The 16,148-nt window shown below is 41.8% G+C and overlaps 1 protein-coding gene across 10 annotated transcripts in view; it reads right to left on the reverse strand.

The window, feature by feature from the left end:
- The window catches only part of ERC1 (ELKS/RAB6-interacting/CAST family member 1), a 509,051-nt gene that overhangs the window by 102,121 nt on the left and 390,782 nt on the right, over nt 1-16,148 (reverse strand). For all 10 annotated transcript variants that reach the window (XM_075006075.1, XM_075006082.1, XM_075006057.1 and 7 more), the window contains one exon: nt 1,916-2,060. In XM_075006075.1, coding sequence (XP_074862176.1) covers nt 1,916-2,060 — 145 coding nt within the window. The remainder of the gene's footprint in view (nt 1-1,915; nt 2,061-16,148) is intronic.

Raw genomic sequence — 16,148 nt, forward strand, 5'->3', positions numbered from 1 at the left:
TGTTTTAAATGAATGGAAATCTTTTTTAGTCTGAATGGGTGAAGAGCTTGTGAACTACTTGTAGGAAAGCAAATCAGGGGCTTATCTGTTTGCTGATTAATTTCTGATTTGGTGAGATATAAATAATCTATATATGCTGTTCTCTTAAGCAAATTCAATCTTCCTTCCCCTCTATGAGTGGGGGGTGTTAACGGACCACTTGACCTTCCTTGGTCCTTTGAAATGTGTGTGAGCTACTTTTGCTAAACAATTTGTTCCACCTTGTATTTAGCTGTAACACTATGCGTACGCATCCCGGACCTGAAGAAAAGATCTGGGAAGCTCAAAAGTTTCTCTCTCCCCCCAATATTAGTTGGGCTAATAAAAATATTATGTCACCTAACTTGTCTCTCTATCATCTTGGGACCATTATCAACAGGTAGTAAATTATACAACTAATGCTTTCCATCAAAGTTTAAAAAGTTTAAAAAAAGCACTACAGTAGGGTCTAAATATTCGTAAACCTAAGGTGCGCAAATTCAATTATTCGTGAGCATTCGGAGCAGGCACTTTCCTGGGGCCCCGGGGCACAGAGTGCTGGCAGTCACTGCTTCCCGTGGGGCTTCAGGCAGGAGCGCCAGCAGCCGCTGCTTCCTCAGGGGCTCTGGGCAGGAAATGCCAGCAGCTGCTACTTCCCCCGGGGCTCCGGGCAGAAGTGCTGGCAGACGCTGCTTCTCCTTGGGCTCTGGGCAGGGGCTGCCATATTTGCAAAACTCAACACTTGTGAGGGTTCAAATGTTGAGACCCTACTGTATTTGCATTCTACCATACGCATTTAAATGGATCAATTCATACCCACTATACTGCTGGAGACATTACTTCTCCCTTTCCATAAACACTTGCCCTGGAGTTCCTCTTTGTTGTGCAAGTGTATTCACAAGTCAGGCTGGTGTTGTCATATAGCAGTCATACACACCCCGAATAGAAAGCTATCCCTCTTTACTATCGTTCAGTATTTTACTCTAGAAGTTCACATGCTAAGAAGCACTTTTCACCAGAGTCATGCAAGTCCTGAAAATGGCTGATGTCAGATGGCAATGGAGGACACATTCATGCAAGTGATAAAGCAGGGGAATGAATGAGTAACACTCTAGCAGATGCTAAAAAGGGGAATTTTACAGATTTCTGACCAGACTTCAGAGGTTACAGATCTCTTTCCTTGAAGCTACAACGGTTTGGATTTTCTAGTTGGATGTGAGATGGGGTAAATCCTTCATGTGTGTGAGATCTCCCAAACCCCATTCAAGTGTCTGTAATTCTCTTTTAGTGATCCTTTCAAAAATCTAACAGTGGGAGATACAACAGCTCTGAGCCCTGGGGTGGCTGTAGCTTCAGCTGTGAGCAGTGGGGGCTCCAGCTGTCAATGCCCCACAATACCCCACACTATTAAGGTGAAGATGCACAGCACTGACAGAAGAAACATAAGGTGGATGTGTAGCACCATTTTAATTACTGTGGTGGCTACATGCTGACTTAAGTAAACTTAATTTTGTAGTTCAGACATGCCATCAGTTGTTACTTGTGCTTTTAGGAGAAACTAGGATTCAAGACTTCTTTCACAAACAGCTTTCCAGATATCTATCCTAGAATGAATATCAATGTAGTGGTAAAAAGAACTCTTATACTTGATATTATACTATTCTCGCAATGCTTCCTCCATGCTATCACTTCTGTGTTCAAGAGTTTGCAGCTTGCACTCTAATATCCCATATGACAGAATGATGCGCACGCACTGGAAGTGCATTTGCTTTGGATACTCCCTTAGGATTGATATGTCCCAGTGCACTATATATTTCTAATTTATAGTTATATTACCCCCAAGAATAATCCCATACTACCAAACACTCATGCCTGATTCTGTCCTTTCCCTTCGCACCTGTTGCTTGAGCTGTTGCACTAGGCGGTCCTTCTCTCGCTTCAGTGCAGCCACTTCATCTTGGGTCTTCTTCTTCGAGGATGAAAGCTCTAGAAGAGCAATGTTGGCATCTTTTTCACTGATGGCAGCTAGAAGGGCTTCTTGTCTGAGGAGAAAGAAAGAAAGAATATAGTAAGACATTGGTGTCCTTAAAAAATAAAGGTATCTGTGACAACCTGTACTTCATGTTAAATCTTTTATAAGATTATGATATAAATAAAATACAATATGTAAGACTTTACAAAGTATGTCTTGTGAAGTCTGATTTGAAAAATCATAATCTCCTGAATATTAGTATTCTGGTAAAATATGAGGGCAACACTGTATAAAAAGTTACAAGACACTTCTGCATAACATTGTTATAACATCATCCAAGGTGAAGAAAAGCAGGCCCAAACCAGTTTTTTAGAGACAGACATTGCAATCCTGCCATACACAAAAGGGTTATCACCTGCTTAAGCAGACATTCTTCAGCAGGAAGAAAACATATTTACATTCCATCACAGGGATAGGTGAAACATCACATCCACAAAATACTGTTTTGTCACCATGCGCCAAAGCCCCTTTGAAATGCCATGGCAGCACTGTGACACTGCTCCACGCACAACTCCTAGGACACATAGGGGAAGCCCAGGGCTGCCTGCCCTAAGCCCTGCCCCTTCTCTCTTTGCCCACGCCCCTTGAAGGGTCTGGAACCAGGCTCCTTCCCACCTTGCTCCCATGCCTGCAGTGGCTGTTGGACCCTTTGGTCCCCTCATTTTAAAATTGGCCATGTTGAGATTTCAAACATGGTTTATACACTAATTCAGTGACAACTCGTGCACAGGACTATCTTTACTACATTGGACCGCACAAAATTTTAGTTACTAGATGTTGATTATATTTGGTCTCTGTATGTGTTACAATTTCTGTTAGGTCTGCTCAATTTTTCAAGATACATGCAATCTATTCAGAAATTTCTTTTCTTTAATTGAAAAACATTTCTAGAGGTCATCATTGTGCAGACAGCACCTTCTGAATGCAAACTATCATTAGACTTCTAAGTCAGTTCCAGTGATATTCTCTGAAAATCAAGAGTTATTCATACAGATTTTTTAAAATGATGTTCCCTTTTTGCTGTTTGCCAACACATTCAGTAGAAGATGGAGTCCCTGGACCAAAGATAGCAATGTCTCTTACAAGCTCTCCTTGATGCTGAGCAGAAGGGATAGGGAAATATGCTCTACAAGTGTCATCTGAAAAGGTATATGTGAAAGCCTCTCTGCTGGTTTCATACCCCTGAATTACATGCTACTTCTAAGGTAGCTCCTCCCGCCTGAAACAGACTTGACTCAATGCACACAGTCTAATCAGAGTTAGCAAATACTATCACCGGGGAGAATCTGTGCTGATGTCCTTACAACATATAGTGAAAGGCTTCTGTATACCAGGTGCAGCCTTGAAGCCTGTATTTAGATTTTAACATCAAACAGCTAAAGACTACACTCTTGGGCTACATCTAAACTAGGGAGCTTACAGTCGCACAGTTGTATCAGTGCAACTGTGCCTTTGTAACATCTCTTGTGCATTTGATCTTTGCTGATGGGAGAGAGCTCTCCCATCAACATAATTAAGTCACCCTCCGTGAGCTAAGTATTAGGAGTAGTTCTCTTGCCAACACAGCACTGTCCACACTACCAATTATGCGGGCATAACTTATGCTGCTCATGGGTGCAGTTTTTTCACATTCCCAAGTGTCATAAGTTTTGCTGACATCAGTGGTAATGTTGACAAAGGATCTTAGAGGACCATCCTCCAGCTGGGGAGTGCAGCTTGTTTTGGTGATACCCCTTAAACAACGGTGTTACAAATGTAAAGATAAAAGCAGAACAGTAAATCGAAGCAAAATTAGGGCTAAGGCAAGATAATACATGAAGAATCTTCTTTTTCTGGCTTTTTGATGTAAAAGGCCTGCATACAAAGCAGTGAGCTTGTGGTCTGGGGGTCAGAAAGATCCACAAAGAGAGGCACACCTCTAAACAGTTGAAAATAAAGGGCTCATCAACCTAGCAGGCAAAGGGATAACAACATTCAATACATGGTAGTTGAAGCTACACAAATTTAGATTCAAACTAGGATACACATTTTTCACAGGGTAATTAATCACTGGAACAACTTACTAAGAGTTATTGTAGGTTTTCTATCACTGGAAATTTTTAAAAAATTACTGGATGTATTCCTGAAAATACGCTCTAGCTCAAACAAATATTATTCCAGGGAGGTCCTAAAACCTGTGTTATACAAGAGATCAAACTATGGTCACAATGCTTCTTTCTGGCTTTATAAATTATGACTCTCTGAAACACTGGTCTTCTGACAGATTGATCTGCCACCACAGGCCTGACGAGAACTGCACAATAGTATCAATGAATAAAAAGGAACTGAACTACCAGCTGAATCCCTCTAGTCTGACACCCTCAGGACGTGACTTGTGCTGAATGAGGGAATTTGCCAGATCATAGAAAGTCAATAATGGGAGCCCAATGCTTACTGGGCTCTTAAAAGACATTTAGAGGTAAATTACAGATGGATAACAGCACAGAACACTGACAGTCAGGACTGGTGGCTGTAAACAAACATTTGGGACCATGGGAAACTTGGTCACACCTACAGCAAGTGGCTCACTAAAATCATGACGGATTACAGATGTTGCCAGATGAGAGTGTGTCAGACTAGAGAGGTTCATCCTACAGTAATAAAACCTTAAACCAATCTACACCAACATCAGAAACTATTAGGGCTGTCAAACGAGTCAAACAACCTAAAAAAATTGATCACAACCATACTGAAACAATGAAAATGCCATTTATTTAAATATTTTTGGATGTCTTCTATAATTTCAAATATATTGATTTTAGCTACTACACAGAATACAAAGTACATTGTTCACTTTACATATATTTTTGATTAAATATTTGTACTGTAATAATTAAAATAGTATTTTTCAATTCACTTAATCAAATATTGCAGTGCAATCCGTTTAACATGAAAGTTGAACTTACAAACGTAGAATTACATACAAAAAGTAACTGAATTAAAAAGAATATAATGTGAAACTCTAGCACCTATAGGTCCACTCAGTCCAGTTTTTTTGTTCAGGCAATTGCTCAGACAAATAAGCTTGTTTATATTTGCAAGATATAATGCTGCCTGCTTCTTTTTCATAATGTTGCCTGAAATCGAAAACAGGTGTTCACATGGCACTGTTGTAGGCAGTGTTGTAAAATATTTACAGTACGGTGATGGGTTCTACTCAATAATGATTCAAAGAAGTATATAGCAATACATGCTCATTTTCATCATCTGAGTCCAAAATGTTCCATAAATTTCAGTTTGTATTTTAAGTGTGATTAAAACGGCGATTAATTTTAATGATTAATTCTTCTGAGTTAATCACAAGTTTACTACAATTTATCAACAGCCCTTGAAACTATACCATAGAACCTCAGAATTATGAGCACCAGATATGCAAACCCACCCCAGTAGGGAAGCATCCGTTGTTATTAAGAATGTCAGCAGCAGTTGATGGAAGGGCAAGCCTGAAAGGAGATTGCCCTGGCTCTTCCACCATTGTAACGGATCTAGGACGCCGTCTGGTAGTGATATCACCTTGTGGGTGTGGTGTCTGTTGGGTGTATAGACAGTTGCCATCCAATGTTGTAAACAGTGAAAGTGAAGCCTGGTACATCAAACCACATATGTGGTGGCAGCCATGTGGCCCATCAATTGTAGATAAGTATGGACTTGAACCGTTTGGCTGTGGCTCATGAAGTAGATAAGAGGCTGTATGGTGTGAAAACTTTGGAGTGGTAGGTAGGCCCTGGCCATGATCGAGTCTAAACAAGCCCCTATAAATTTGATAATTTGCATTGGCTCTGTAACTGACTTCTGTTCATTTATGGTGAGGCTGAGCAATAAAAGGGTGCACTTTGTGACATGAATCATATTGAGTGTGTCTGCGCATGAACCACCTTTTAGGAGGCAATTGTTCAAATAGGTAAATATTATGATACCCCTGGTGATGAAGTACCACTGCCACCACAGCGAGGGCCTTGGAGAATACTCTGGGAGCAGTCAAAAGACCAAAAGGTAAGACTTGATATTGAAAATGGTCGCCACCCACTGTAAACCAGAGAAAATGCCAATGAGTAGGATGAATGGTGATGTAAAAATAGGCATCTTGCAGGTTGAGGGCTGCAAACCAATCGCCATTGTCTAACGCAGGAATGATGGAGGCGAGGGTGGCCATCTTGCACCACTGTTTGCGGAGGTACTGGTTCAGAGCTTGAAGGTCTAGTATTGGTCCCCACCCGCTGCTCTTCTTCTTAGTCAGAAAATCACGAGAATAAAATCCTCTGAACTTCTCTGGTACCCATTCCACAGCTCCTATGGAAAGGAGGCGATTCAGCTCCTCTCTTAAAACAATCTTGTGAGAGAGGTCCCTGAAGAGAAACGGCATGGGAGGGATGATAGATGGAACAGAGAGGAGGGGGATGATATATCCTGACACAATTATTTCCAGGACCCAACGATCCAATGTGATCTCAGCCCAATGGCCATAAAATGGGTGGAGACAGTCATGGAACATGGGTGTGGAGGTCAGTGAGACAATGGCAATAGTCAGGCACTCCTCAACCGACGCATCAAACCTGCTGGCTTGTGGGTTGGGCCAACTGGTTATGGGTCGGTTGTTTATGGCATTGTTGTCTCTGCCCACTGTGATGTGATCAAAGCCCTTCTGTTGATATTGTGGGCAATGGAAGGAGTAATCATATCTCCCCGAAAGGGGTGATATTGTCTTCGGTGGTATGGTGGTGTGTACATACCCAATGCACCTAAAGTCATTCAACAGTCCTTACCTGAATGAAGGATGTTATCTGTTTCGCGGCCAACAGCTTGAATTTATCAAAGGACATATCTTTGACTTTATATTGTAGTTCTTTCTGCACCTCTGAAGACTGTAACCAGGATGTGCGATGCATAATGATTGCTCTTGCTGTGGAACATGCTGTGGTATCAGCAACATCCAGCACCATATGAACCCCTGTTCTCGATACAACATAACCCTCCTGTATGACCGACATTAATATTGGCTTCTTTGACTCTGGGAGGTAGTCCATTAATGTAATCAATGGTGTGCAATTGTCAAAATTGTGGTTCGACAAATGGGCCGCATAGTTAGCCATTCTGAGTAGGAGAGTGCAGGATGAATAAACTTTCCTGCCAAACAAATTTAGTCTCTTTGCCTCTTTATCTGATCCAGAAACTCTGTATTGAGGTGTTTTTGCCCTCTGTTGAACCACTTCTATGACTAAGGAGTTTGGTTGAGGGTGGTTGAAAAGCAAGTCCATACCCCTGGATGGGATGAAATACTTTTTATCCGCCCTCTTATTGGTGGGCAGGGCTGAAGCTGGGGTCTGCCATATATCATAATCAGTCTCTGTTATTCTAGAATCCTAGAGCTGGAAGGGACCTCAAGAGATCATTGAGTCCAGTTCCCTGTCCTCAAGGCAGGAACAAACACCATCTAGACCATCCCTGTTAGGTGTCTTTCTAACCTGCTCTTAAATATCTCCAGTGATAGAGATTCCACAACCTCCCTAGGTAATTTATTCCAGCGTCTAACCATCCTGATAGTTATGGCATCATCCCAGGATATTGCTATCTTCGAAGAAGTGGCACGCCTTAGATTTTTCAGAAGGCGGTGCTGCTTCTGTTGCACTTTTGCAACCTGAATATCCTGACTGGCTGCTACCCTTTTAAACAGCTCTTGGAACTGCTTTAAATCATCAGGTGGTAAAAGCTCATGTGGTATCATTGCCTCATCTGGCAAGGAGGATGACACATCAGTGGGTGAGGCATGTAGTGGTTTGTCCTTGAGTTCTGGAATCTGGCCCTCCTCTGGCTCAGATGGAGGGGGTAGTGGTGTTGGAGGCTGAGACTACATAGAGTAGGTGGAATAACTGGGGGACCGACCAAAAGAGGACCGCTTTAGGGATCTAGCGGAGCAACACCGGTAGTCATGAAAGTAGGGACAGGAATGAAGGTGATGATGTGAGTGGTGGTAATGATACCTGCTGGGTGATGAGTCCCTAGTGGTATATTGATAATCGTGTCCATGATGCTGAGGTGACCAGGAAGTACAGGACAATCTGGAGGAAGATGGTGGAGATAATGATATATGTTGTGAGTGATGAAAGGCTTGGTCAGGCTGACCTGGAAACGGGGACAGTAGCCTGTCGGAAAGAGGAGGAATAGATGGCGGCTGTTGAGGAAATGCAGGAGAACATATTGGAGGTGTAGAAGGAGATCACTCAGGAGAAAAGGTCAACTCGGGTAGAACTACATTGATGTCATTTTGAAGTGGCCTTGAGCAATGCTGGGAAAGAAGGGTTTTGCAACGGTACTGAGAGTTGCAGTGCCAACGATGCCTTTGGTTCACATTGGTCTCCTACTAGTGCCAGGATTACTGGCGCAGGCAGTTGGTTTGTTAGTGCCGGATCTACCGGTGCCGATGGTTTTACTGGCTCTGCCAGTCTCATCCACGCCAATGTTTTGGGAGGTGCCGGAGACTGCACAGTTGATGCCAGCAGTGCCTGGCTAGGTTTCGGTTCAGTCACAAATTTTGTAGATGGAACTACAGCTGAGGGCTTTTTGGATTTTGGCTGCTTTTCCAGGGAGTTGGACATGCTTGTCCTGCCTCCAGGTAATGCAGGCAAGGATCGAGTGGGTAAAGATCTTGCCTTTTTATAAGACCCCATGTCAGGAGAGGAGGCTCTGTGTTTTAGATCAGGCTCTGACTGGGTAGGAGTTGTTCAGTCAGGAGGCTGAAACACCTTATCAACGAGAATCATTCTTAGTCACATCTGCTATCCTTTCGAGCTCTGGCCATGAGCTTGGAACAGTGGGGGCACTTTTGTGTTGTGTCCCTCACCCAAACAAAAGATACATCTTCAGTGTCCCTCCGAACCAGGCATAGCCTCACAGCACAAACTGCATTTTTTAAACCCGTCTGACCCTGGCATGATTAGAAACAATTAACTTCAACAATAACTTTCTTCGATTAACAGATACTTAACCATTATTCAACAGGCCTAAGGAGAGAGAACACGTGCTCCAGCTACAGCCGTGGGCGGTTGGAAGGAATCGGTTTCAGCTGGACCTTGAATGTGACTAAAAGAGTGTGAAAGGAGCCTCATGCTGGCCGTGCATGGCTGCAAAAATCTCCAAACTGTGGTGTCAGAGCGAGTCCAACACCAGATGTGGAGCACCTATGGGGTCCACTTGAAGAAGACTGGATTTTTTTCTTGTTTCATTTAAATTAATATGATTAAAAGCAACATTTTTTTCTTTTGCATAGTAAAGTTTCAAAGCTGTATTAATGTTCAGTTATAAACTTTTGAAAAAACAACCAAACTATTTTTTGCAGAGTTACGAATACCCTTCATTCTCAAGTGGTAACAGAGAGTGAGCCATGCTAGTCTATACACTAACAAAACAAAAAGCAGTCAAGTAGCACTTTAAAGACTAGCAAAATAGTTTATTAGGTGAGCTTTCGTGGGACAGACCCACTTCTTCAGACCATACCCAGACCAGAACAGACTCAATATTTAAGACACAGAGAACCAAAAACAGTAAGCAAGGAGGACAAATTAGAAAAAGATAATCAAGGTGAGCAAATCAGAGAGTGGAGGGGTGAGGGGGAAGATCAAGAATTAGATTGAGTTAAGTATGCAGACGAGCCCCTATAGTGACTCAGAAAGTTCACATCACGATTTAAACCATGTGTTAATGTTCCGAATTTGAATATAAATGTCAGTTCGTCCGCTTCCCTTTCTACAAAGGAGCGATAATTTCTTTTCAGTAACACACATACCTCGAGGTCATTGACAGAATGCCCCATTCCATTAAAATGTTGACTAACTGGTTTGTGGATCTGGAGTGTTTTGATGTCTGTTTTGTGCCCGTTGACCCTTTGTCTAAGGGAGTTTAAACCAAGAATTTTACCAAATATTCATAAACCTGAAGACTGCTTTTTGTCTTCATTCTTAAGGTGTTTGTAACTCTGAGGTTCTAGTGTACTGTATACTAAACCCAATTAAGAGCACAGGAAAAACTGTTGTCTAGAAGCAGAACCATGTGTACAAGGAGTCCTAGGACATATGACACAATTTGTTCCTCATAATTGCATTGTAAGTCAAAATGCTGGACAACAAAACAGATTTTCCAAAAAGTGTCAATGGTATAAAAGGAGGCTTGATTCCTGAACCAAGGCTTGATATGTTATTTTCACCACCATAATCCAGATTTTTCTACTAAATGAATCGTAGAGGACTAATGTAGTAACATAAATATATTTATCTGGTAAACAGCATTAACATAACCATAAAATCACATATTCACTGACTTTCCAGAATGGAGCTGGAAGGGGGTTCACTGAAATCGATTGTCTGACTGGCTTCAATGGCCAGATTAGCCTGTTGCTGGCTAGCCTCTTGCTTGTTTTTGACTGGCTCCTGGCCCTGGGCTCAACCAACCAGAAAGTCTGTACAGTGAAATTAGTGATTGAGTAAGGTTCAACATGTGATGCATGCTGTTCTCTCTGGTAGCTTTCCTTGTAAGAGCAAAGCAAGTATTGCAGAGATTAAATGGGGGGACAATCAAAAAGCACTGGTAAGTGGTATCAGATGTAAATTGGATGTCATAAGTCTGAGGGATCCCGGCACTGTGTGTAGGTTTAGTGTAACAAAAATCTAGCAAATACTGAAGTAGGGATCAAAATCATCTGGGGCTACGTCTACACTTACCGAGAATGTCGATGGCTGCTACGGAATATTAGGTATATGAACTGCGTACCTAAAATCGATTTTGCAGCTGTTGACATTGGTCCCTGTCCTCACAGCAGAATGCTGATGGGAGCACTCCTCCTGCCAACATTCCTTAATACTTCTGGCTTGCAAGGAGTTCCGGGTTCAACACTGATCCTGGAATGTGCCATTTCACACATATGCGAAACGGCGCCCCGGAAGATCAAACTTAAGTGTTTGATCTTCCACAGCCAGTGCAGACTTAGCCTTAGCATTGTTTAAGAAAAGTCAGTTAGTCCTAAAACTATTTGTACTTTTCTGCTATCATTTTGAACCTGTCTGCTAGCATTTTGAGCCCTGATAATTTTATCAGAGACTAACCTTAATATACCTAATACAACCTTAATATAAGGGCTACTGCTTTGCACTCTTATTCTGTCCCTCCTGCTCCAAATAACTTTGAACATTATATTAGTAGTTAATATCTGAAGAGAATTAGATTTATGAGGATTAGCAGATCAAAACAGTAATGATTGGAGATTACATTGGAATCTGAACAACGAAAGTAGAAGACAGTAATCAGAACGACATTTTAAAATTTGATCTCATTGTCTAACACTACCTGAAATAAAAGCTATCCACAAATGGAAAGCTAAAACTAAGTTTTAAATAGTGCACAGAGTTTCTAGCCCTGAATGTTTGAGATATGTCACTTCACTCTGGTCTAGCAATGTTTCTTGTGTATGTCCAGACAGTGTTATATTAAGCCTCACATCTTGGGCCCCCATCTTATTTTCATTCCTTGGCTTGAGGATAATTGTTAAAAATATCCACTTGCCACTTGAAAAAGTATGTTAAGTGGAAAAAATGACCTCTAAGGTGAAAGAGTTTAAGATGTTCTCATTAGGAGCAGCTTCCTGTTTATCCTTGTTTCAGAATCTCTCTACCACACAGTCAATCCCATGTTGAAAGTATGTGAATTTTTATGGTAAGACTGCTCTTAAAGGGCCTGTCTACACAGAAAACGTACTGCCCTAGCTGTACTTTTATACTTATATAGGTGAAACTCTTTGAATATATACTCTTCCAGAACAAGATTTCATGCAGGGTGTTACACCAATATAACTATATAGTAGTCCCTCGAGTTATGTGAGGATTGCGTTCACATGCACCCTTGCGTAACTCAAATTTTACGTAAGTTGGGAGACAGCGTTTTTTCCCCAGCAGAACACACATTCTGCAGCCGGGGAAGCAGCAAGAGCACCTGGCATTCCTTTTGAAGGGTATGTCCTAGGGCTGGGGGGGACAGTTGGGGAGGGTTAAGGCTGGTGGTGGGTTGGGGCCATGGGAGCTGGGCCAGGGAGTTAAGCCTGCGATGGGTTAGGGCTGCAGGGGGTGGCAAGGGGGTGGTGACCTGGGGCCATATGGCCTTGCGGGAATGTCATGGAGTATGGGGGGCGCCCAGGCCTTGCACACTGTCTGCAGGCAGGAGTGATTCTCACTCAGCAGAAGAACAGCAGGTTTATTAGCCTACAGGGCACAGTGTTGTACATGAGTCAGTACAGCTATCAGAGACAGCCAGTCCAATCATTTAGGGCAGAGGAGGCCCCGAGGGGCCCCAAGCTGGGGCCCTGCTTCCTCCTTTGTTTCTCTCTCTCTCTCTCTCGCAGCCCAGGCTAACTGCTTCCCAACTTCCAGTTCCAATTCAAAACCCTCAGGCTCCACCTCCCCTCCTTTGTCTGCAGTACAGAGGTGTCACCTGGTCACCTAGGATATCCTCAGCAAGAACCCCACACCCTGTGTGAGCCATACACACACAAACACACATATCCGGCACTACATCACAGGGGTTGAGCTGGAGCCACACAGCGGGGGGCGGGGTGGTGGTTAGCCAGGGCCACGTAGGAGGGTTGAGCTGGAGCCATGCAGGGATTGGGGTGGGGAGTAAACCTGAGCTGAGCCGTGGGCGGTGAGCCAGAGCTGCATGGGAGGGAGGTGAGCTGCAGCCAGAGGGGTTTGAACTGGGGTCGCATGGGGAGGGGGGTTTGAGCCAGGGGGAGCAGGATTTTGAGTTGCGCTTAACTATTGTTAATGCAAGTTAAGCGCAGTTCGAAATCACACATTTTGAGGGTTTAACTGTACTGGCAAAATTCCATGGGTAGTTTTCATAAGATGTTTTCTCCTTAAAAGAATTGCATTTCAGTGTACCATCAGCTAAGCTGACAATATTTTTTTTAACAAGAGATTGAAAGCAGGGTAAAAAAAAAAATTTAAAATTTTTGCAGGCTCTGGAGTAGTCTGATCATATAATTATATTTTGCTTTTGCTGAAGTTCAATGCTCTATCTACAGGAAATCTCATCCCATGATTTTGCCTTGTCTTGAGCAAGGTGTGTAGGAGAGAATTCCCTGCACTGGTGATGCAGGAATAGTGGAACATTCACGTGAGAGAATAGATCCCATGACAGAGATAGGTGAAATGGTAGGTTTCTGGATAACTAGCAGGTTGAAATACTTCTGTTGTCTGATGTACAACAGAATCAGAAAAACTCTTGCCCTGTCTCTTAATATTGCTTTGATAATGAGATTTAGTTAAAGGGATACAGAGAGAAGGCCTATAATTCTCGTTCTGGAGGAGCATGTACTATGTATTTCTCTCTATCTGTAATAAGTGAGGGGACACTTGGGGCTATTCCTGGAGGCAAATCTCTCTTCAGTGAGTGTCTCTCACATGTGGAAGAGTTGTGTGATAATTGCATTCAGTGCCACTTGTGTTGATCTTGTCTCCTCCTGCTAAGAGAAGGAAAGGAACTGAGATGGCTGGGCAGCACTCCCTTATATAGTTTCTCACATTGAATAGTGATGGCAGCAGAAGGTGCTGGAGTAGCCACAACTGGATGTGGCTTTGATAGGGATTTTGTGAATGTAAATGGTAGCAACCGGCTCTGTGGCAAGGCCCATTATTGTGCTTAGAAAATGGGTTTCATTTCGGCAACAGAGGCAATAATTACTCTCTGTAGATGCACATACCCAGTGACCTGAGAGGCCTTGTATTAAAAGTGCTCCACAACAAACCCTGCAGTTTTTTGTCACGGCACAGCCAAAGTTACTAATTTTCATGCCTTTCTGACAAAGGGTTCTTATCCATAACATCATTAATATTTGCCCTTTAAAGGTCCAAACTGACTGAAAGTCATTGAAACTTATGTAGACGTATATTAAAAGCAAGTCTTAAAAATGAGGATCTGAGAAGTCATATAAAAGAAAAAATCCTGCAAACAGCCAACATGGTGGAATTATTTGTTTTGTATTTATGGACAAAGATATGTGCTAAAATCCTAAAAATTCTTGTGCTACTGGGCTGTTTTATGAATCAATATTTTCTACAATCATCAGTCTAACAAGTAGAAAGTATAAGATACCACCCCTTGCCCATGATTTGATTTCCTTGGCAATATTCACTTTTCACTCTAAGCGGGATTATGTTACCATTTACTCTCAAGTGTTTGTATATGAGCCTAGCTACATGAAATGAAAAATCTAATACAGCTGATGCATTTACCTGTGTAAATACATAAAATGTTACTATTTTCCTTGTTAGTCAGCATATTTTCTTGAGCTGCAGCACTGACAAAAGCATTATACCCACCTTTTTATTAAAATTCCCTTGCATATGGCATTTATTTCTCAAATATTTATAAGTGACATCTAATTTCGATTCAATAATTATGTCAATTCATAGCAAAGTCAAAATGTTATTTTCTTATTCAAAGCAGGTAGTCACTTTGAAATCAGTATATTGTTGTGGGCATTATTGTACTCATTCTCTGAATAAAATGCATTTTTATTTTTCAGTATGAAAATCATGGCATCTTATTTATCAAAGTCACTCTTGTCGGACTGCTCATCATCATAAATGACAGGTTCAGCAGCTTTTTTAGTCAATATTATTGCACTTCTGACACTTACAAAAGTCTGGGCAGGAGAACTCACCAGCAAGATAGGAAAACGTCCCAGTTTGACATTTTACACGCTTGCAGATGCAATGCAATGCCTAAAACAATTAATTAAAAATGTGGTTTTAATTCCAAATACCAGTGAAGAAAAGCAAATTGACCACAGTTGTGACTTAAGACTGATGCTTGTGTCTGCAACCTCTGTACCTGGGCTCCCAATTATCACATCTTGATAGTTCCTGGCAGCATATTTCACATGGAGAAATATACCTTCCACATTCTTCTGGGTCACTTCTAATCCATAAACAATTTTGATAGTCTTAGAACCTTTCTGCACAAGCAGTGACACTCACCTCCTGTACATGCTTATGTTTTCCATAGAGTGATGTCCTTGCCTAAAACTTGCATATCTGCATCCCCCCAGGTTCCGTATTGTTGCCACAGCCTGTTTTTTTTTTCTTTTTGGTTCTTTACATAGATGTGTACAATTTAGGGAGCACTAGTTCCTTGGCATGACTGTTCCATATTTTTTCTGCTCATATCAGGATAAGGATCTGCAACAAAGTCCAAACAAGTACTCTAAAGCAGTGTGCACAAGCTCACCAAATGTTGAAGGAACAACATGTAGTGCCTGGATGACAGCTACCTCAACAAAGATTATTGAACTTTCTCTCTTGGTCGATAAAGTGGTCTCCAACTTTGGACTGAAGAAGACTGAGCAGATCTGATTTGCTGTTTTTTGCCAGAGTACTCTCAGCACTAGCAAGAGGGTAGGAAATAGCTTCAGTTTCTGTGAGATCAATTTTCCTACTTTGACCTAATACAAGAAGCCTTACAAAGTGTTTCTTGTCATTATGAAGAATCATGTTCTTGACAATTATTTTTGCTTTTGTTTTCACTTGATCACTGAATATTTACAATATCTGGCTTCTGATGGGAGAAAAAGTCCTGCATAGCAAAAAGCAACCACTGATTCAAGAAGACAATTAATCAATGAAATTTCACCTCTCTCCTGAGCGGTAAAGCAAGTCATTTGTAGTTGTACTGGTAGCAATAACATCTGAACTTAAACACATTAGTATACCTTGAGGAGCAAAAAAAGGTCATCATACATTCAATAATGTACAGAATGTGCATGGCTGTCTCATAATTCTGAATTCTTGTGCAACCAAGATTTTTCCATTTGTGTACTTCTGGCATCATGCCCGCTCCGTAAATCTTATTATCCACATCAACTTCAGATTTACAATGAGCCTCTGTTGGATGATAATGACACAGAAAACCATGTAGGCTTTGCTGTACAACTGTGCAAGTAGGTTTATCCATGCTAAATTTATCAAAAAACTTGTGTACAGTAGACCCCCAACTGATGCAAAGGTTGTGTGCTTGCATA

The sequence above is a fragment of the Carettochelys insculpta genome, chromosome 1 (genome assembly GCF_033958435.1).
Source record: "Carettochelys insculpta isolate YL-2023 chromosome 1, ASM3395843v1, whole genome shotgun sequence".
In the NCBI taxonomy this organism is placed as follows: Eukaryota; Metazoa; Chordata; order Testudines; family Carettochelyidae; genus Carettochelys; species Carettochelys insculpta.